This window comes from Oryzias latipes, chromosome 11 (assembly GCF_053564925.1).
Source record: "Oryzias latipes strain Hd-rR chromosome 11, Olatipes_Hd-rR_3.1".
Classification (NCBI taxonomy): Eukaryota; Metazoa; Chordata; class Actinopteri; order Beloniformes; family Adrianichthyidae; genus Oryzias; species Oryzias latipes.
In genome coordinates this window covers 3,502,095-3,524,827 of record NC_136247.1, presented here as the reverse complement: position 1 = coordinate 3,524,827, position 22,733 = coordinate 3,502,095, and the positions used below count along the sequence as shown (strand labels likewise).

The following is a 22,733-nucleotide window of genomic DNA, read 5'->3' as shown; positions in this document are numbered from 1 at the left end:
GGAACCATTTTAGACAGAAAAAACACAAATATGGAGCTGGACAAATGTTTTAGTTCTGAGGGCAGCTCAAAGTTTTATGGATCTACATGTCTGCAGCTAGATGCATCAGATTAGAGCGGAGCAGGGAGACTTTGGCCCTTCGAGTGTAGCAGCTGTGTCACACCTACAGACTCTTTCCAACTGCATTTTTTTGATTCACCACAATTTGGAGTTGGATGAAAAATACTCAGAAATGCAATTCTAATCTTAATTTTTTTATGTATGCCCTCCATTAGGAAAAAAATGCCACAAAATCATGTTAAAAACAACAAAAACACAATTTTCATTGGACTGGATCTTTAGGAACTGGCTTCTGTTTTGGGGTGTGAGAGGGGTCAAGTCACCAAATTTAACATCTATTCCTATTGAAAAGAGTAAAACTGAATAATTTGCAACAAATTAACACTTCAGCACCATCCCAAAAATGCAAAACTAGCTTCTTTTTTTTTTTAAACATATTTAACATTTAAATAAGGGTATAAAAATAATTAACTATAAGAACAAATTCACTTGACAATTTAATATTAAATATAAAAAAAGGTTTGGTTTGACTTGCATCATCAGTGCTACAGTGGGACATTTGTATAATAAATACATATTAATTATTTGCAACTCACGAAGTGACACTCAGTTTTGACTGATGTGTACATTAAATAAAAGTTATGCTGGAAATTATTTTGATTCTGTCAATAGGTGTGGTACTTGACTGCACCCGAACTTTGTTTTCATCAACATGAAAGCTATTTATTTGGTAGTTTGACATTTCTCCATATAAATGCAGTAGTTTTCTAAAAGGCTCAAAGAATCAAACTGTAAATGAGAACTGGACCGAGTGAGTCACCCAAAGAAAAACGGCTCCATACTGACTCCAACTAAAGGAAGTCAATTCAATCGTCATTTTTTCACGATACGACGTCAGTAAACACATTGGTCAACAAATTGGTCTGGTCGGTCTGAGTCAACATTTCTATGGCAACCACTCTCACCAATCTAGAGCGAGCTTGTTGGAAGGCCACACCTCTACATTCTAAAAGGAGTATTTGGGCTGTAGTTGGAAAGATGAACTTTTTTACATTGATCTAAAAAATTTAAGTTACACTGACCCAAAATATAAATGCAACACTTTTGTTATTGCTCCCATTTTTTATGTCAAACATTTTCCACATACACAAAATAACCAGTTCTCTGAAATATTGTTCACAAATCTTTCTAAATCTGTGGTAGTGAGCACTTCTCCTTTGCCAAGACAATCCATCCCACCTCACAGGTGTGCCATATCAAGATGCTGATTAGACAGCATGAATATTGCACAGGTGTGCCTTAGACTGGCCACAAGAAAAGGCCACTCTGAAATCTTCAGTTGTATCACACAGCACAATGCCACAGATGTCGCAGTTTTGAGGGAGCGTGCAATTGGCATGCTGATAGCAGGAATGTCCACTAGAGCTGTTGCTAGGGAATTGAATGTCCATTTCTCCACCATAAGCCGTCTCCAAAGGCGTTTCTGAGAATTTGGGAGCACATCCAACCGGCCTCACAACCGCAGACCACGTGTAACCACAACAGCCCAAGACCTCCACATCTAGCAAGTCCACCTCCAAGATCGTCTGAGACCAGCCACTCGGACAGCTGCTGAAACAATGGGTTTGCATAACCACAGAATTTCTGCACAAACTGTCAGAAACCGTCTCAGGGAAGCTCATCTGCATGCTCGTCGTCCTCATCGAGGTCTCGACCTCACTCCAGTTCGTCGTCATAACCGACTTGAGTGGGCAAATGCTCACATGCGATGGCGTCTGGCACGTTGGAGAGGTGTTCTCTTCACGGATGAATCCCGGTTTACACTGTTCAGGGCAATCATTACCCCCAGAATGATTGCAGATGTCTTGTTTTTTTTTTCCCCGTTTTTTTCCCCTCAGATACTACTTTACATGTCAATTTGTCAATTTGATTGCTTCTGGCAGACAGCGTGTGTGGCGTCGTGTGGGTGAGCGGTTTTCTGATGTCAATGTTGTGGATCGAGTAGCCCATGGTGGTGGTGGGGTTATGGTATGGGCAGGCATATGTTATGGGCGAAGAACACAGGTGCATTTCTTCAATGGCATTTTGAATGCACAGAGATACCGTGACGAGATCCTGGGGCCCATTGTTGTGCCGTACATCCAACAACATCACCTCATGTTACAGCATGATAATGCATGGCCCCATGTTGCAAGGATCTGTACACAATTCTTGGAAGCTGAAAACATCCCAGTTCTTGGATGGCCAGCATACTCACCGGACATGTCACCCATTGAGCACGTTTGGGATGCTCTGGATCGGCGTATACGACAGCGTGTTCCAGTTCCTGCCAATATCCAGCAACTTCGCACAGCCATTGAAGAAGAGTGGACCAACATTCCACAGGCCACAATAGACCACCTGATCAACTCTATGCCAAGGAGATGTGTCGCACTTCATGAGGCAAATGGTGGTCACACCAGAGACTGACTGGTTGTCTGAGTCCCCTGACCCCCTCAATAAAACAAAACTGAAGATTTCAGAGTGGCCTTTTCTTGTGGCCAGTCTAAGGCACACCTGTGCAATATTCATGCTGTCTAATCAGCATCTTGATATGGCACACCTGTGAGGTGGGATGGATTGTCTTGGCAAAGGAGAAGTGCTCACTACCACAGATTTAGACAGATTTGTGAACAATATTTCAGAGAACTGGTTATTTTGTGTATGTGGAAAATGTTTGACATCTTTGAGTTCATACCATAAAAAATGGGAGCAATAACAAAAGCGTTGTGTTTATATTTTTGGTCAGTGTAGATCAACATATTAAATTGAGTTGGAAAGACGCGAAAAATTAAGTTCAATAAACTTAATTCAATTAGGTGTTACCAATTGGAGTGATTCATTAAAGTTGGATCTACTATTTTCTTTTTAGAGTGAACCACTTGAAAGCAAGCTACACAAAATCCGTCAATCTGACGTTTCAAGCGTTGGCCGTGAGTCAAGCCACTCTTATTGAGGCATCTGATTGGTCAGTTTATACCTCGAATAATTTTCACTACAGTAAAATATAATGAAAAAATGAGGATTATTAAAAACATGATAAAAAAGAAGCTATCAGAGTAAGAATGGTTATTCTGAAAAATAGAATGATTGAGTAATAGATGCTTGGTTCTCTATAGACATTGGATTTTGGCGCATACTTCCTGTTAGGAACGAAGAGCGGAAAATTCCGGTAGAGAGATGGACGAAAACATTTGTACTGGTTTAATATTTTTAGCATATGTGTCGTGTGACGAGCAAAATCATTAACCACCAACACTCTATGAGCCAAGAAATGCATTACCATCCTCCTTTCCTTTTTCTATTCCATGTCTGCCTCCAGATTGAGTGTAGTTCTTGGAATCACTTCATTTAGCGAGACTCGTTTTTGCTGTAAGCACGTTTTACATGTTAATCATTTTTGTGAAACACACAGAAACACTTGTTTCCTACTTGGTGTTTTTCCCAGAATCAAATGTTTACACGTTAAATGCAAATCTAGCTTCTAAAATGTGTGCAAGCAACACAAATAAGTACCAAAAACCTTACAGCTGAGATGCAAAGTTACGTTTATTTTTTAGATTTGATTCAAAATGCAGGGTTTGCATTTAAATCCCTGATTATGGAAACGGTCTTTAAGAGTATAAGATGTTGCTGTCTCATGTTAGATTGGGTTTATATGTGCCTTACAGTCAATAAAGTTTAAAGTGTTATTCTGTCTTCCAGAGAAAAGTGCATGTGAGCATGAATCTGCTGTGATGTCCAGAATCATTAACCATCAAAACACGATCCTTTCCCACAGTTCTTGGAATCCCGGCCTTTAACAAACCTTTTCCCGAAACAGCACAAGTCTTAAACGCTACATTTAGTTACAGATGTAATAATAAATGAAACACGTCACAGTCAGAAGAAACAAAACTGCTTTTATCCCACCTTTAGACCTACTAGAAACCAGTACTGAATCATAAAAAAAAGATTTCAATCATGTGATGTCAACATCGTGCTTTTACAGCCAGCGTTACTTTTAGTTCTGCAGCAATCATCATCACACAATGACAGAAATACAGATTCTTTTTGGAAAATGGGCAAACATGAGGGTCAGACCTGGAGCATTAGGCTGTAAATGTGCTGGCAATGAAAAGACCACACCCCTGTTTGTGTTCAAATTGGATTACATTCAGAAGAATAACAAATGTTACTTCTTCCTCTAGGATGAACAGGTCAGTACAAACGGCTCCGTGTTATGTCTGTTGTTGGTTATTGTCGGCCATCTGATTACCTGTTTTGTACAGTTTAGCACATAGATTGGCAAACTACAACCCGCGGGCCATATGCAGCCCGTTAAACTATTCAATCTGACCCACAAAGCAGAAATAAATTATATTAATAGTCCTTATAAAGTTTTATTTTCCCTGTAATTCTGGTGTACAAATAAATGGAACTTTGTTTGTGGTGTTTTTCTGTCATATACTTGTATAGCACTTTTCTACCTTCCTGGCCCAAAGCGCTTTACAGTCACAGTCCCATTCATCCATTCACACACACCTCTTTCCCACCACAGCGTATTACCGTAAATCATGCCAGAGTGCCATAAAACATGTTAAAACACGACAACTGGACATCATTAGTCTCTATATTGGTTTACAGGTTGATAGGAAATCTGCAGACTTATTTCATTCCAATGACATAAATACAAATGAATAAATTTATTTGGGTCAGATTTCCTAACATAAAAATAAGAGTTATGTCAGATTATTCAACTTGTGTACAGACTTCCAGTTAAAGACACTTGTCTACCTGAAACCTGGTTCATTGTCAGAGGGTTTCTTTGTTTAGTTTGATTGTGAATAAAAACCCAAACTATAAAACATTGGTGGAAAACTGGACATTGCGTTGAAAAAAAGTGCTGGTCCTACAGTGTAGAGTTCTTAAAATGTGAAGCCAAAATAACCTAAAAGCTGCAGATAATTTACTACGAGCTTTTCTAAAGCACAAAAAAAAAAAGTAGCTGTTTCTGTTTTACATTTCCAAAAAACAAAATATTAATTTCATCTCTTGTTTGGGTGTCTGTACAAGTTTTAATGAAGAATGTGAGAAGAGCACTCTGGTGAACTACTTCTGGTATCAGGAGACCCTGATCATTGAAAGCAGAATGAAGCCATTCACACACACATTCACACACTCTCTGTTGCCGCACACAAGTACCAACCTTCCACCAGAGTTCAGTGTCTTGCCCAAGGACACTTCTGCATTTGGGAATCAGACCTGCAATAAATTGATCAGAGGTCGAGCGGCCAACCACTGCCCCAGTTCTTAATGTGTCAGTGTTTTTTAAATCAAAAAGGCATTTTTACAATTATTCCAACGCCACATGAACACAGCATTTCTCTAAGTTTGCATTTTTTTCTGAGAGACATCAACCCATTGGTGTAATTGACACTAAAATGAGAACAAAAGTCAAGGTTTTTAAATAGAAAATGTTCTGTTTTAAAATAAATAAATCAATTTTCAATCAAAATGAAAGGATGTTTTCGTCCAAATTCCATGTTATTTCTTTCTCTTTTGAGGTGGATCACCAAAGGTGCATCTGCTTCTGGTACGGCCCTTCTGTCAAACTTTAGAACTCTTTGTTTGCCCAGCCATGGTTCAGCATCTACCAAATTTGTGACTCTGTTGTTCTCTCTTAGACTTTTCTTGTTTGCTCGACTAAATGTTAGCCCTCGCTCTTGTCTGTGTTTCAGTTTTTGGTTAGCTGCCCCCGTTTAGCATTTTCAGGAATGCAGCCAGCACCTTTTGTTTGTTTAATTAGTAAAGATTGACTAGCATCCGACTTCACCCTAAGACCCCTGCATACGGCCGCTTCATGCTCCACAATGGGAGATCTCTGCAAACCGGCACACAAGAGATTCAATTAAAACCACAACTGACTAAACATATCAAACGCTTTTCCCCCTTTCAGATAAAGTGGAAATAAATCAGCAGAGTTGTGTTTATCTCAGGTGCCCTCCAAACATGTCAGGCTTAAAGGACAGCTTGTCCCGTACAGAAAGCTGCCTGCTCAGATGAAAAACAAAGAGCTGACTAGAACTCTATTTTAGTCAAAAGTATTGCTTTGCATTTTAAAATGCAAACGTGCCAGAAATGAATGGCTGAATAGTGGGCCCTCATGGGAAGCAGCTGCTGCTGATCTCAACCACATACAGACTGCATGTGGTTGGTTTCCTGGTCATCATAACACTAAAGCAGCATCCCCAGGTTATCCATTAATTCCAAACCGAGCACACTCCCATTTTGAACTAGGAGGGAGGTTTAACCTCTAAATCATTACGCCTGGTATTCTCACTCCCTTCCTGATTGCCTGATTTCTTCATGAAAACCAATAAAATCTGTGCTCCGGACTCAAAGCCATAGCTGCCTTGCCAGAATCACAGAGGACAGGAGGCTGCTGCTATCTGACATCTTCTGGATGAAACCACCCCGGGGGTCATTTATTCAAGAAGAGGGGGGCTCTAGGCCTGATCAGACAAACAAACTGACCCCAATTAATGCTACACCTGAAGGAGGCATCTTTGAAAGACAGCTGGGATTCTGCTGTGCCTTTTAGTAGCTGAGGATGGGTAAAACTCAAGACTCTCAGGTGGAGGAGAGACCCAAATGGGACAACAAGGTCCAATACCTGTTGACATGCATCGGTTTTGCAGTGGGGATTGGAAATGTGTGGCGTTTTCCCTACCTATGTCAGATCTATGGAGGAGGTGAGAATGAACCACTTCTTTTATCTTTCATGTTATCTTTTCCTAATTTTGCAACTCTTAAACCCGTCTTGTTGTTATGATCCAGTCATTGTACCAGTGACTGGAAATTGGTAAACCTTATCTATTTTTGATAATCCTGTTAAAAAAAAAAGGGCAGGAAGTATTTTCTTTATTTACCTTCTCATAGTTTCCAATGAAAAGTCCATTGAATCCCGAAGAATAGAAGTCAGGGTTATGTCAACACGCAGTTTTAAAAAAATCCATGAGTCATATCAGATCTGTGAGATTCTAGCAGAAAGGTTTTTAGAGTGCCGAGTGACCCGTTTGGGCGTTATTTGCTTTATCCTGCATCCTTACTGTCTGCTTTTAAAACACTAATTTTTTGTTTCATCCTTTCTTTCTGTCTGGGATGGGGGAATAGATTCCATTCATTTGTTTTATTTATGGGCAGAAATATTTGGGCGGAATGAGGATAGTACATGTTTTACCGAAATTCCTTTTTGGGAGGAAGCGTTGGCCATATGGATGTTAAGGAGTTGGGTCCGAAGATTTTTCCTTATTTTTTAAAGAGACTGGTTGAGAGTGGAATTTGGTTTTACAAGCTCACACATTCACTTTTGTTAATACGTGGGCTGTATGTGTTATGTTCTGTCAGCTGAGACTCTAGTGTTGAATTTTTTAATTTGCTTTCTTGCCTCAATCTTTTTGTGAATATTTATTTTGTGTGATGACGAATGGTTATTAAAGGTGTTCCAGCTTCCGTTGTACAATTTCTATCTTTTTGATCAAACCCTTAAAAAGGATTGCTAATCATGAAAGTAGCCCAGCAAAGGCAGGCAGTCCCTCCTGGTTCCTAACTGCGAGGTAACCTCTTTTGTTCTCATCAGGAGCGTTCCTTATCCCATACCTGATAGCGCTGGTTTTTGAAGGCCTCCCCCTGCTCTACCTGGAGCTGGCTATAGGTCAAAGGCTTCGCAAGAGCAGCATCGGGGTTTGGACCTCCATCTCCCCCTTGCTGGGTGGCGTTGGTATGTTGTCTTAATTCATGCTTAAGGAAAACATATGGTCTTTGTGTTCCTCAACAGTTTTTCAAGCTTTTATGTTGAAATACCAAACAGAAAATGTGCCACCATCAAACGGGTACAGATTTAAGGTTGTTTCCACAGGCATCGCCTCCATGATAGTTTCCTTCCTGGTGGCCATGTTTTACAACACCATCCTGGCCTGGGTGCTCTGGTACTTGTTTCATTCTTTCCAAGAGCCGCTCCCATGGAGCTATTGTCCCCTCAACGAAAACCTGACAGGTAAGAAGTAAAAACACCCTTCGAATAATCAGTGGTCCTTTCCACCACGATTTATAAAATTATGCCAGAAAGCCATAAAATATCTTAAAATACGACAACGGGACATCTTAAGTCTCTATATTGGATCAGACCCTGGAGGGTAACAGGTTGGTAGGAAATCTGCAGACTTCTTTCATTCCAATAACAGATGCATACAGATAATACATAAAAAACCATATATAAAATCTATTTGGGTCCGATTCATTCATTCAGTTGATCAACTTGTGTATAGACTTTCAGTTAAAGACACTTGTCTTCCTGAAACCTGATTCATTGTCACTAGGGCTTCTTTGTTTGGTGGGAAAAAAAAAAAACTATAAAACATTGGTGGAAAACACAGGACATTGTGTTGGGAAAAAAGTGCTGGTCCCTCAGTGTAGATGATCTAAAATTTGAAGACCAAAGTTGCTATTAATTTACTACGAGCTTAAACTAAAAAAAAGAAAAGAAAAGGTAGCTGTTTCTGTTTGACATTTCCAAATGATAGTCACTTCATCTCTTGATGGGGCGTCTGTACAGGTTTTAACGAAGAATGTGAGAAAAGCACTCCGGTGAACTACTTCTGGTATCGAGAGACCTTGAACATCACACCGAACATTGAAACCAGTGGTTCCCTGCAATGGTGGTTGGTGGTCTGTCTGGCCAGCGCCTGGAGTATCGTCTACATCTGCTTCATTAAAGGCATCGATTCCGTTGGCAAGGTCAGTTTAGTACGGTGCTGACACGTGTCAGCTCAAATCTTAACATGGTTTTAAATTCCTTCCATCAATTTTCCCAGGCTGTTTATGTGACAACCACATTCCCATACCTGGTACTGACCATCTTCCTGGTTCGCGGCCTCACACTGCCCGGAGCAACAGATGGTTTAGCTTACCTTTTCACTCCAGATGTAAGTCTGTCTATTTTTGAGTAAACAAATACTTTACATGTTCTAAATGTGATGTTCTTCCTGTTCTAGTGGGAGATACTCAAGAATCCACAGGTGTGGCTAGATGCCGCAACTCAGATCTTCTTCTCTCTTTCAGTGGCTTTTGGAGGTCTTATATCCTTCTCGAGCTATAATTCAGAGAGGTACTGCCTCTTAACGACACCAGAACATTTCACAATGAACAAATAAAACCTCATGGTTTTTAGTTTTCTCTTTCAGAAATGATTGTGAGCGAGATGCCGTTCTTGTTGGTGTGATAAATAGTGCAACGTCTCTTTATGGATCCATTCCGATATTTTCCATCCTGGGATTTAAAGCCAGATCCGCATTTAACTCCTGTCTAGAGAGGTAAGCATTCAAATGTCAGATTCACTTTCTCTTACATCTCTTATGTCACCCTCTCTATCAAATCTCCTTCCGATCTTGTCAACAGAAACATCCTGACTCTGACCAACCACTTTGAGTTTTCAGACCAGAATGTCACATTGGAGAACTATGATCAGTGGTATAATCATCTGAATGAGAAATTTCCAGGTCAAGTCCAAAATTTGAACCTCAGGGAGTGTGACCTCCAAACATTCCTTGACCAGGTACTGTTCTTTGAAACTACTATAAATACTGTTGGGACCCTTAAGCTCTCCAGTTTTCTCACAACCGTCTATTCCCTTTCATCTCCGTCTAATCCCTGTCAGAGCGCCTCTGGTACGGGCCTGGCTTTCATCGTGTTCACAGAAGCAGTGATAGAGATGCCAGGTTCTCAGGTGTGGGCTGTGTTGTTCTTCGTCATGCTCTTCAGCTTGGGTCTTTCTTCCATGTTCGGTAACCTAGAAGGTGTCATCACACCTATCAGAGAACTCCACTTGGTACCTAAGATGATCCCCAATGAACTTCTGTCAGGTACCAAAGTTTCTCTTATGCTACGTACTCAATGAGCATGTGTGGCGTGTTCAAGAACACGCTGAACATGGCTTCTTGAACGAGCTTTTAGCAGACGGTGTTCACACTGGACTGTTGCTGTTCGATACAAGCGCATGTACTCAGTTGGAAGAGGCTTGCTCCAGGCTTTTATTTTCACAGCTCTATTCTGATTTATGAAAAACTTGGTGTCATAGAATTCCAGCTGGGCACTAACTGCAATTATTAATTTTTCCATTCATGATCAATTTTCAAACTGTTGGTACTTCCTTGTTTTGAAAAGGGTGCTACCCAAATGTTACCACCAAACCCAAGTCCCTGATTGATCAAAGTTTAACTGGTTTAACTTTTAACACGCGTTGAATGGCCGCCGGTTTCACACGTAGAGCCTGAAAACTGACTTGTGTAACGGCATGTGAACGCAAGAATTTTGAATTTATAACATACATGTATGTTTACATAGATTTTTCGTTAAAAGTGGTTGCTTAAATGTGCATTTCTAGCCCGGTGTGAATGTAGCATTAGACAACAAACGGGGAAGCTTTCATTTATGCTATGATGTTCTTGTTTATTTTATGTTTGATTTCATTTTTTCCTGCCTTCTTAGGAATCTTGTGCCTGATATCCTTCGGGGTTGCCCTCATCTTCAGCCTGGGTTCAGGAAACTATTGGGTGGAGGTCTTTAACGGCTATGTAGGCTCCGTCCCTTTGCTCATCATCGCATTCTTTGAAATTATCGGTGTGATTTACATCCGTGGAATGAAAACGCAAGTTTTTTCTCCTCTCTCTCCATCTTTTTTATTAAACCGCAGTTTTGATGCAGCGATGCTAAATGTAGATATTTGCTCGCTTGTGTTTTGACAGTTTCAGTGATGACATTTATTTAATGACTGGGAGGAGGCCCAACATCTACTGGAAAGCCTGCTGGTTGGTGATCAGTCCATTGATGCTGCTGGTGGTGTTGGTCGCCTACGTGATCGTCCAAGCACAGAACCATCCGACATATCCCACATGGAACCCATCCTATGTAAGCAAACTGAGTGAAAAGATACAGAAGAGTTCATATGTTTTTTAACATATAATTTATATGTTTGCAAAAACAATACGTAGATTCAAAAAATTCCAGTGGCAAGTAAATCCATGTTTCTTTGAGGTTTTATTGCCATTGTCTGTGCAGTGTTGCGTGTTTATGTATGATTCTTCCTGATGTTGATAAAGGCTGCCTGTCAGTTTAGAGTTACAGCATTAGGAGGTAGTGGGTCACATGATCTGAAAAGCTTTGAAGGACTGCCAGCACTAACCACAGCAGCGAGAACCAAATTCAACCCACAAATGGAGCCAAAGGCTTACATTCTCATTTCTGCTGCTTTTTTACACACTTTTTAATATTATTGTACTGCTTTTAAATTATTGTACTGTTTCAGAAAGATCTGATATTCCTTCATTTACCAAAAACAACAAAATTATTAAAAGCTGCTTCCACAAAAGGCTCATTTGGAATAACCAGCTGTTTGAAGGTTAAGAAACCTGTTTTTTTTTTTTTAAATTGTAGATGCATATCTTTCATTTGTTAGGGTTTTTAGTCATTTGCTCTTTGTTCTTTGGTCCAATGGATGGAGAATCTGCAGGTTGCACTTGTTTGGTCCACACAAACCCATCTACATGAAGTAAAGTGTCAAGATAAACGTGCTGCTGACCTGCTCTAATGCTGAGCCCGAAGACGCAGAACCTTTCTCAGAATCTTTCTAAGTCAAACCCAAGACTGAGGCTGATGAGAAATGAGGTTTTCTTGTCTAAAGTCAGTAAGAACCAACTGCAGTGATTTGTGAGAGCATGTATGTTAAACACATGAAGGGCTTCAGTAAATTGAGTTTGTTTTCATCGTTTTCCTGCTCCAGATGTGACTGTTTCTGTTCTGGTTTCAGCAGATTCTGGTGTTGCATTGCAGTTTCTTAGCCTGGCAGGCTGTCACTGTGTGGTCCAGTCTATTTCTAAAGCGGTGGTGGACGGATTCATGCCGTTCCCTTCTTCTCGTCTGGTTATAGTTCAGGCCAACTCCCCAACCCCTTACCGACATTTTCAACAGATGAATGAACAAAATGATTTTCATCTAGCTTTGGCGATGGAAGATAAACATCTAAACATAAAGCTGTACATCAGTGCAGCTGCTGAATCCCACAGCTTCACATTCTGGCTTTGCAGACTCCCCACAGAGCTTTTAGTAAGGTTCCAGTAGAGGCACGACTCCTTGTTTTCCTCACACAGGAAAATACTTTCACACATTGTGTAAGATTCTTGAACTACATACGTAACGTGGCTTCTAAAATTGGAATAACGCGAAGCTTTCAATCCGTCCGGATGTCTGCTGCCTCTTCGTGTTTCACTGTAACCCCATCGGGCCAGGACTGAATGCCATGTCCCACGCCAGTTTCAGCTGGCAGTGTTTACACTGAAACAGAGGAGCTGCACTAACACAAACATGTTCTCATTGGTTCCTAACATTCTGTTTTTTTCTTTTTTGTAGGAACTCTTCCCCCAAACGGAGGTGAAGGACTATCCGGACTGGGTGTTCGCCATCATCGTCCTCCTCAGCTCTGTTCCTGTGCTCTCCATCCCTCTGGTGGCTCTGGTCAGACTGATCTGCTCAAGAGTCAAAAGGTCGTCAGCTGCAGTTGACCTAAACCCCTACGACAACAGCACCTTTCAGATTGAAGTACAGGAACAGAGGAATCCAAAGGCTTGAACCTGTCAAACGTCTCTTCTCGTCATGCATTTCAGCTGAGAAAAACAATCCTGCTGGTTTCAATGCTAAACCTCAAACATCAGGGTTTTTTATTTCACTTGGCTGCACTTTGTTTGTGTACTTGTGACAGTAAAAGAAATCCCTGGAGGCTGATGACGTTTCCGTGCACATATTTACAGACAAGTTATTTTTAAAGCCTAACCATATCTTCTTTGTGGAAAACTACCGCAGCGAGTGAATCAAAGTCCAGAGATACAGGCGTCTGAGGAATGAGCCAGGCTCCATGTCAGAAGCTGGATTCTTCTCAAGTTTTTCATTCATCAACTTGAGCTTGTTTTACGACACCGGTTTATCACCGGGTTTTATCGCTTAAGTGGTTTTTAAGAGATGACCAAAACATATTTACTGTGCTTTACAGAACACGTAAGATTCCATTTGCTCGTTTAAACAAAAGCCTTGAATGTTCATCATGTCAATCTGAGAGAAAAATTACAACGTTTTGCTTCCATTTTCTTTTCTTTTAATCACTTTAACAAAATAAATCCTCATGTGAAAGCCATGCTGTCAAACTGCCCACACATTTCCGTTCCTGTGGCTGCTTTTACCTGTGGACTCACATCTGCATAGCCAGGAAGTCCAGCAGAGCCCGGGGGTTGGCGGCCTGCCGGACCCTAGCCAGCCTCAGGTCTCCCAGAAGCCTCTCCAACCGGCGCTTCCCTGTCCAGAGGGTGAAAGCAGATATTGAGATATTACAGTTCATCTCCGAACTGTAAAATCCACCCATCTGAGCTGTAAAATCCCATAACAGCTGGTTATAAAACTGCTAAATACACCTGAAAACATTCAGATTGGCCAGCGTGGATACAGCCATCACAGCATCCACCTTTAAGAGAAGATGTATTCCAGGAAAGTTCCTGTGTTTTCATGTTTGGTCTTTCTGTAACAGCCGTGCTGCAGTTCTGACCATAAAAACCCAACGCCAGAGTTCATGCTCGACTGCATCACGGATATTCCTGTACGCCTCTCAGCTGATGCCACCTTCAGGCAAAACCCAGCCTCATCCAGGAGATTTCAGATTCTCCATCAGCTCAGCAAACCTCTCTGTCTCCTGAGGACAGATGTTTTATGAAGAAACAAGTTCAGTAAACAGAGTCCTGATCCATTCTCAGCGAGCAGCTTTGTCATGATATTCATCAATAGTGCCAAAGCTTCTAAACCCACATTCAGAGAAAAGAAATGTTCTAAAAGAATCCTCCTGAATTCAAACACGGGATTGAATAAAGAACTCAAAGATCCCCTCTAATCGTCTCTTCATCTATTGTTAAAGCGTTCCCAGTGGTCTTTAAATCGTGATTGTCATTTTTGGACAAAATTTTTTAAAAGCCGAGTCATTTTCTAGGACATAGTTTCTGCAGAGCAGCAGCAGTTCTTTAGAAATTCACCCACCTCTGAGTTGTGCACAGAGCAAGCCCACCCCCTTCCTCTCCCATTGCTGAGAGCTCTTTGTTTACACGCTCACCTGCTGGCTTACAGCCTCTCTCACCCCCAACCTAACATTAGCAGGGCACCAAACGTGTTAAGCAGTATCAGATCTATCCAGTCGTACAGTTTAGATCCAGATCAGCTCAGACCAGGAAAACAAAGACAAACATGGATCTGTTGGTCTGACAGAGGATGATCAGAATGGAGCAGAGCAGGAAGCTTGAGGCTGCCCAGCGTATTTTCTTCTTCACAAATATGGTCTTTTTTAAACGACATTTTTTATCTGCTCCTGGTTTAATGCAATCTGAATAAAGAAATACTCAGAACTACATTTTTGACCTTCATCTTCTTAACATATGTCCTCCATCATCAGAAAAACGGTTCAAGAGCAGTGAAAGCCTTTGGCTGATCAAACCTTTGAAAGGTCAAAATGATCTGCTAAAATTCTCAAAACGCTGCCAAGTTTTGTCTTCTGCATATTCAGCTGATGATTTGAAGTGTTAAAAGTCTTAGAATATTTCGTTCAGGTGTTGAGTGACTTTCATTTTTATACTTAGTGCTTGGTGGAACACCCACATTTGTGCAGGCGTGGCAGCAGGTCTTTGTAGACGGGTCGGTGTTTAGACAGAACCCGCAGGAAGGCCAGACAGAAGAGCAGCTCCACGGCCTCGTACTGAACGCTGCCCTTCTGAGCTCCATCCCCCAAAACCAACCCTGGAGGAGAGAGGGGAAGCTGAGCACACAACCTGGCAGAGGAGACAGGGCTCCAACCTTCTGTTCGGGGTTTCTCTGAGCCATAAAAGACAAAAACACTAAACTGATCCACATCTTAATAGGTGAAGCTGTGATGCAACACTGACGTTCTGGTTTGCAGTCACACTTATTGTCGAAGCACCAGGAGATCTAAGGATCTTAACGGCTTCTTCTTGGTTCTTCAAACCAAAGGTTTGGTGGTTTGTTCCAGGCTTTTCTGAACCTCCCTGTGATCATAGTCATGGTGGAGAGTCTGGAATCTGACTGACTGCTTGAGTTCAAGTGAGCCTGAGATGAGAAACTCACCTGGATTCACTCATCTTCCTCCGCTCTGCATGGGTTTTTCTAGATTTGCTGTTTCTTGTTTTATTATTCTAACAAACCAACCATTAAAATGACTAACAGACCGTTTCTTTGAGCTGGAAAAGAGAATAAAGTAAAGTACCTGTGTTGCTGCGCCTGATGAGAGCGTTGGCATAGTGCGCCATGTCCCAGATCATCTGCTGGAAGTACGTTGGGTTCTTTGCGACCGTCTGGGCGAAGGGTAAACTCTGAACACAGACATGGAACCTGGACAGAGCGGACACAGAGGAGGCTGCAGGTCTGCAGACCAAAGGCTGAAACACCTGCATGTTCTGAGACGCTAAACACCAAAAGACTTTATTTGAACAAAGGATTGGACTTTGAAAAAGTCTTTAAATGAGCAAAAGAGAGACATAAACAGTTTTAAAGTCCGATCCCATCTATTTTCAGAGCGTTCCCAGTGGTCTTTTAGTTAGGATGACGCCACTTTTAGCCAAAATCAAACATTTCTGTTGTTTTCTAGGACATAGTTTCTGCAGAGCAGCAGGAATTCAGTAGAAATTCACCTCTGATTTGTGGACGGGACCGTTGGCATAAAGCAACCACACCCTCCCTTCCCCTCCCCTCCCCTCCCTGCTGCTGAGAGCTCTCTGTTTTCACACTGCTACCTTCCAGCACATCAAAATTCCAACCTAACATTACTGTGAAACAAAAATGGTGATCAACATCGTAGCTATCCAGCCATTCAATTCTGATCCAGATACCAGCTCAGACCAGGAAAACAAAGACGTTCATGGATCCGTTTGTCTGATGGTGGACGATCAGAATGGAGAAGGAAGACTTTGGACCACCGATTGTAGATTACTAGAACTTATTTTGTTACAACTAGAAGCTGTTTCAAAGGCATTTTTCATCTGCTCCTTATTCACAATGATTTGAATAAAGAAATACTGACAAGTGCAATTTTGAGCTTAATCTACTCTATATACACTATTTTACCAAAAGTATTGGCTCATCCATCCAAATGATCAGGTGTCCTCATCACTTCTTCTGGTCACAGGTGTCTTACATTAAGCCCTCAGTCATGCAGACTCAGTTCATATGTAATCAAGGCAGGTGAGCGGATACTTTTGGTACTATAGTGTTTGTCCTCTGATCAGAAAAATGCTCCAAGAACATGTTAAAAACACCAACAGCACCCTCATCAGAGCATCAGAGTGAGTCTTTAATGATAGAACTTAATATGAAACATTAGAGGGTTAGACAATAAAAGTGTCATCTTTATTTTAATGAGCAGTTGAGTGAAGAATTTGGGACTAAATAGAATCCAGAATAGGAATGAAGACGTTGATGTTTTTTTCTTTATTTATTTATTTTCTGGAGCCCTTCCCTCCTGTGCGTCTTCACAGAATCGAACCTAAAACTTCAGGTCATCAGACAAATGGCGCCGCAGCTCGTCGTCTTACCTGCACGCCTGCAGCAGCACCAGCTTGTGGATGTTCTTGTAAGCAGACTCGAGGGAATTAGTCTGAGAAGAGAGTTTAGGGATTGATCAAAAGAACCTGGTCAGTGAAGAGAAGAGGACGGAGACTCGGCGTGTCTCCAACATCTGCTGCAGGGCAGGAGAAGCAGATGAACGGCGGTGGGATTTGGGCCTTTTCTATCACTAAGATGTTTGACCTCATTGTCTCTAGAAGATCTGAACAGGAACGATGTTCAGTTAGGATCCACCAGTTTCTCAGAAAGAACTCCAGAACATCTTCTTTTCGTCATCTGATGGAGGATTTTCAACCGTTTTTTTCCTCCTTTCATGTTTTTATGGAGAAAGTTCTCCTAATGGCTTCAGTCGGATTTTTACAAACGTTTCCATTGCTTTTAGAAACATCGGTAATACTTTATTGGCTGAAACAGAAGAACGTGACCTTCAGGCCTCTGGAAATCAGGCGGTTTCCTGACGTCATATGATGATACTGTTAGATTCACACTCGTCTGTTTACAATACAAAGCTGGAGTTTAGGAAATTATGATTTAAGGTTTAAAGTTTAGATTTCCCTCAACTTTGCAGTACAAAAGAGAGGAACATGTGTATTTAAATATTTAAACCAAACTCAACACAAGTTTTTGGATGCAGACCAACACATCTGAGCTATAAAGTATCAAACTCTTTCTTTGTTTCATTCTAGTCATTCGTTAGAACCAAAGCATCTTTTATCTACTAACCTTCAAGTCCAAAAACAGAGGGTGACATTTGATTCTGAGAATGGACATCAGCTTCCTCCTCATCTGCTGTCCTGCGGAGTGGGCGGAGCCTAGCGTGAGGCTGTAGCGCAGAGAGAGGCCTGCATAGCTGGGAGAGGTTTCAGTGATGGGAGTTAGGCTGAAGGTTGTGATGTTCCCGTGTTCGCTGCAGTCCCCTGGTTCAGGGTGGAGGCTTTTACCTGGAATAGTCTTTGCACACATCCAGCGAGCGGGTGTCCAGCAGAAGGCCGCACCACGGGAAGAGGCAGTGAGGAGGCAGCACGCGGATGTCGGGGAAAGCGCCGCCGCCCTCTGACCCCTGAAAGTTGACCACCACCTTTTGCGGGTTGGCCACCACGCCGTATTGAGGAACTCCAGCCAGCAAGATACTTCACACGAGAAAGGGTGGGGTCACAGTGAAGAGAAACCAAAGAGTTTCGTGTGTGAACTAAATGATTGATTTAGTTTATGCACAACGACTTCCTCTGCAGTCTGTTTACAGAGAAACCAGGAAGAGAGGAAGAAGACAGTAACATGTCTGCACGTGTGTGTGCACGTGTGTGTGCGCGTGTGTGTGCACGTGTGTGTGCGCGTGTGTGTGCGCGTGTGTGTGCACGTGTGTGTGCGCGTGTGTTTAAGTCAGGGGTGCTCATTACGTCGATCGACCAGTAGATCTTCAAGGACATGAGGGTAGATCAAAGGCCAGCAAAGATAAATAACCAAAAAAATAAAAATGTACTTCTAAAAAATCCACCAGCCAATCAAAATCCTTACAGAGAAGTACAGGACTTGATTGACATGCAGAACTGCCATTCGAACAACCTCTGATGCATACTTCACTGCACATGCGTGTTTAAATTTGCTGCCTGCTCCGTCCCCCCCCCCCTCTTCCGTGGCACGCGCTCCTCACGGATCAGCAGGCCTAAAAGCCACGCTCCCCCCATTGCATGGCTTACAACAGAGCATGACATACGATTGTCGCTGCTTTCTGTTTTTGTAATAAAACGCCTCAAATGTTAATACAAAAGTATCTTTGTGTAATCTCACTGTGTAGTTTTTTAATTATCAGTACATAAACAATGTTATGTACTGATAGTTCATACTATGTTTATTAAACAGTATTTAGTCTCAAAATACATATATACATTTATACACACACACATGCACGCGCGCGTGTGTAGGATTATGTATGTATGTGTGTCTCTCTGCATGTGTGTCTGCGTGTGTTTGTGTGAGTTTTAATGCATGTGTGTGTCTGTTTTTTCAGATGTGTGTGTTCATGCATGGGTGTGTCTGTGTGTGTTTATATGAGTGTTAACGCATGTGCGTGTCTGTGTGTGTTTGTTCAGATGTGTGTGTGTTGTACCTGAGGAAGGACTGTGCTTGGTTGCGGTCTGGGGTGATGAGGAGGAAGTCATCCACCAGCCTCATCAGACACCTGCAGGACAGAGGAAAAGCGTCAGAAGACTGCCCCCTTGTGTTGGTGATGTGTAACGACGTGTCCACAGAAACAGAGCCACCCTTTGTTTTTGATGTCTCTGAAGAGGACGTTCTCCATGTGGCCATAGCACAGACAGCACAGCAGAGAGGACACCACCGAGCCCTGAGGAATCCCTCGGCACTGACGGTACGTCCTGGACAAACAAATAATAATAATAATAATTGATACTTTATTTATCCCTCGATGGGGAAATTCTTCTCCACATTTTGACTCATCCCCGTGCTCGGGGGCCGACAGCTGGCTGGGGAGAGCGGGGATCGATCCGCCAACCCTTCAGTTGGTGGACGACCTGCTCGCCAGAGCTACTGCATCCATGTAGGAGATGAAGAACGTACTTCTTTCCATGCTGAACGACACTTCCTGTGAGCATCTGCGTGAAGAACTGCAAGGCGTCTTTGCCTCGAAGATTTGAGCCGAAAGCCTGTTTGAAGGAGAAGCCGTGAGAAGTAAAACAGTGAAATGTTGTAACGCCTGCATGAAAGGAACAACATGCAGACGGTCACGGTACCTGCTCCACCAGGACGGCGTGATGCACTTTGCTGCTCTTCTGCAGGGACATCACAAAGCCCTTCATGCTGGTGGATCCCATGCTACCGTCAGAGAAATCCACCTGAGTCGGAAACATCCCATCAATCTGTGTTTGCCACAATCACACGAGTTTAAACCCCAAAAACAATGTTCTGTACTGCAAATGCTGAGCATCAAAACAGGAAGCAAACATCTGGAAACAAACAGGATTTTTCTGTTTACGCTCCACTTCAAAGTCATTTCTCCAAGTTTCCTCTGGATCTGCACCTGTCTGGCGAAGGCTTTCTTCAGGCCTTCGTGGGAATCAGCCCAGATCTTAGCGTAGTGGCGGACGGTGAAGACTTCCTCTTGGACGGGTGACAAAGCCTCGGTGATCACCTCCTTGAGTTTGTCGTGCGGCAGACTGTCGTAGGCGCCGCTCACATCCACCTTCAGCCCAACCCACAGGTGAGCCCGTCAGAGACGGGTGGAGAAAGGAAAACATCGGATGTTCCTGGAAGGACAAGGTTCACCTTTACAAAGTAGAGCGGCTGTGGTTTGTCCTTCTGGGCTGGTGCCAGAGAGCGCAGCACTTTGTGGATGTCCGTCATGCCCCAGACGGTGGAGCCCAGGAGCGCCGGAGCGGAGCGCACACGCGCCTGCAGCATGCTCATCAGGTCACGGATGCGCTTGTGGTGAAGCTGTGGAGAAGGTCACGTTTAGGAACCCGGCATGCTAAGAGAGGACAGAGGAGATCTCGTCTGTGTGCACCCGTGTGTTTGAGTCTGCCCCGATGACCCGTGTGATGGGCCTCATCCCGTCCGTCTTGGGAATGAAGCGGAGTTGGGAGATGACCGTGCCTTTGGGGAGGGACGCCACCTGAGCTGGGCTCAGCTCCTCCATCTCGCCTTTAGCGATGTGCCTTCTATCACATAAACACAGGTATGGTTCCAAAGGCTGATCCGAAGGCGAGGGGAGGTTTTGTGTTGGAGAGTCTGAACCTGAAAGCCAAATCCTGGAGTTTGCTCCAGACCTCCTGCCTGTAGAACCTGATGGCGTTCTTCTGTCCCACGCTTTCTGTGGCGTAGAAGCAGGCCCGGACCAGGCCCACGACAAAGCCATCCAGAAGCCAGGTCAGAAACTGACTCAGGATCCGCGTCCGGTAGGCCAGCTCACTGGGGGGGAAGCGGCCTGCTACAGGAGATTCAGAAGAATCTTTCATGAAAACAGCAGAGGAACCAAACAGAAGATCCTCTCCAATCCTCTCACCTGTCCTGCGGAGCTTCAACCAATCACAGTCCATCACCTTTATCTTCCACATGAGTTCCGCCACCGAGATTCTCTCAAACTTGCCGCTCTTCAGGAAGCCTCTGACTCTGCTGAAGAATTGGAGTCGGTTGTGGTCGGAGCCCCACAGCTCCTCAGGGACGACGGCGGTGAGGCATTCTCTGACAAACAGGTAGACCCGATGCGGCGCGCAGTGCTGAGGGATGAGCGAGCTCAGCTCCCCCTGAGCCGCACGGCTCAGCTCAACCACTGGACACATCCGGTGCAAAACGCTGCTGTAGCGACACTTTCTGTGCCTCTGCAGCAGCCGGCCAAACACCGGGACCATGTTAAAGTAGCGCAGGGGGAGTTTCTTCGGCTTCCTCTCCTGTCCGTTTAAATACGGCAGACCCTCAAAGAAGACCAGTCTCACCAAATCCTGCCCCTGTAAGCGCCTGGGTCCAGCAGCGGTTCTCCTCTTCCTGTTGAGACAGAAGCCGTGCATGCCACGGCCGCCGTAAAGGAACCCCAACGTGCGGATAAAACACTGGGAGGACGGCAAAGGCGGGAACGCCCCCGATCTCCAGCTGGGACCTCCCTCCAAAGGCGGAGGAGCTGCTGACGTTTCAGGAGGCGGCTTGACAGCAGCTGCATCGTTTTCTCCAGACTTTCCTGAAAGTGTTGACTCATCAAGAACGGCTTCATGCTGCCGTCTCTCTTCATGATGAACGCCGCGCCTCCTTTCTCTTGATTCCTCCTCCTCAGATTCTCTTTTTCTTTTCCTCGTGCTGACTTCACTTTCCACTCTCCTCCTCTTCCTGCTTTCCTCCACATCTCCAACGGAGCCTGTCTTTGTCAGGTTCGCTGAGCGTGTCTTCTTTCCGACCTGAAAACTTTTGTGTTTCCTCGACGGAGGCCGGAGAAGAAACCCGCTGGAGGCGGTGGTCATGGACACTCTGTCATACGCTGGAACGCCGCAGATCTGGAAGACGCAGGAAGGAGGTGCCAGCACGAAGACGGAGCAGCTCCCCAACAGGTAGCGGGTGACGTCTGTGCCGAGGCGCGCCGTGACCTTCTTCCACAGGTCGCTGCTGTGGATGTAGGCGGCGCTTTGAGACAGATCTCCCTGGAAGCGGAAGTGGTCTGCATCCCGGTCCTCCTGTGCCACACCCAGGAAGTTGTAGCCGTGGGCCAAAACATTTCTCCTCCTTTTCCTTTTCAGGCTGTTGAGGATAAAAGCCAGGAGCTCTGGAAACGTGCAGGTCTGAGGAGGTTAAAGAGAAAACATGAAGGAAAAAAAAGCGGGCACGTGTCCAGGAAATTTCCAGACGGAATTTAGTCACAAAGCTTTGTCAAAATTTAAGAGATTAGCCCAAATAAGAGAACAATTAGCACCATATTTCGGATCAATAAGAGTCATGGCACAGCCAGTTTTATTAGTGAGTATAAATACGTTATTACGGTTTGATGCTACGTAACACTTCAGATAAATTCAGAAATGTTCGTGAAACCAGCAGAGAAAAGAAATCAGATCTTCTCCAGAGATTATAACGGGATTATTACCTGATTACAGCTCGGGACGTCCTGCAGCTCCTCATCAGAACACACAAACACTCCCCGAACGAAAGACTTAAAGCTGTGTGTGTCCGAAGGTTGAAGCAGCGCAGCTCTCCGTCCCTCCCTGAACACAACGCCGTCAGCGAACTCCTCCAGCGTCCGCGTGCGTTTGTAGAGCGACCGGAGGATGTTCAGGACGCTCGACAAATCCCCGGATGTCATGACGTCTGAGTACTGTGGACGTTCTGAACGTCAACGTTACAAACGGACTTTTTTTTAGCAACTTCGGTGACTTCTACATTGCAGTATGGGTGATTCAAGGACCCGCGGTGTAATCATAGCCAATGATACATCACAAAAAGTG

General features: G+C 43.6%; 2 protein-coding genes across 11 annotated transcripts; one reads left to right on the top strand and one right to left on the bottom strand.

Annotated features, from left to right (window-relative positions):
* Window positions 1-6,403: 6,403 nt before the first annotated feature.
* On the top strand, window positions 6,404-13,321 carry slc6a18 (solute carrier family 6 member 18). Its single transcript, XM_004074412.5, has 12 exons — window positions 6,404-6,833; window positions 7,721-7,861; window positions 8,000-8,137; window positions 8,696-8,877; window positions 8,955-9,065; window positions 9,135-9,247; window positions 9,324-9,452; window positions 9,538-9,694; window positions 9,797-10,001; window positions 10,627-10,786; window positions 10,884-11,046; window positions 12,544-13,321. Exons 1-12 carry the CDS (start codon window positions 6,692-6,694, stop codon window positions 12,760-12,762), a joined length of 1,860 nt encoding a protein of 619 aa, XP_004074460.1. The 5' UTR covers window positions 6,404-6,691; the 3' UTR covers window positions 12,763-13,321.
* On the bottom strand, window positions 10,792-22,733 carry tert (telomerase reverse transcriptase). Of its 10 annotated transcripts, none has more exons than XM_020706873.3 (17): window positions 22,376-22,733; window positions 20,816-22,076; window positions 20,548-20,740; window positions 20,318-20,471; window positions 20,080-20,247; window positions 19,835-19,996; window positions 19,548-19,649; window positions 19,375-19,460; window positions 19,059-19,172; window positions 18,905-18,976; window positions 17,739-17,927; window positions 17,521-17,647; window positions 16,767-16,828; window positions 15,443-15,567; window positions 14,821-14,958; window positions 13,368-13,479; window positions 10,792-12,659 (listed from the first exon to the last, which is right to left on the bottom strand). In XM_020706873.3, the coding sequence occupies exons 1-16, from the start codon at window positions 22,589-22,591 to the stop codon at window positions 13,376-13,378; spliced, it is 3,273 nt and encodes a 1,090-aa protein (XP_020562532.1). In that variant the 5' UTR covers window positions 22,592-22,733; the 3' UTR covers window positions 10,792-12,659; window positions 13,368-13,375.

Bases quoted from the DNA above. Each gene is read 5' to 3' on its own strand.
- tert (XM_078954499.1), bottom strand. From the start codon at position 22,591: ATGACATCCGGGGATTTGTCGAGCGTCCTGAACATCCTCCGGTCGCTC. The intron at 18,977-19,058 runs GTGGCTCTGTTT...TCTGTCCTGCAG, and splicing joins AGAGACATCAAAAACAAAGG to GTGTCTGATGAGGCTGGTGG. The intron at 16,829-17,520 runs GTTAGTAGATAA...CTCTCTTCTCAG, and splicing joins CTCTGTTTTTGGACTTGAAG to ACTAATTCCCTCGAGTCTGC.
- slc6a18 (XM_004074412.5), top strand. From the start codon at position 6,692: ATGGGTAAAACTCAAGACTCTCAGGTGGAGGAGAGACCCAAATGGGAC. The intron at 8,138-8,695 runs GTAAGAAGTAAA...GCGTCTGTACAG, and splicing joins CCTCAACGAAAACCTGACAG to GTTTTAACGAAGAATGTGAG. The intron at 9,695-9,796 runs GTACTGTTCTTT...AATCCCTGTCAG, and splicing joins TCCAAACATTCCTTGACCAG to AGCGCCTCTGGTACGGGCCT.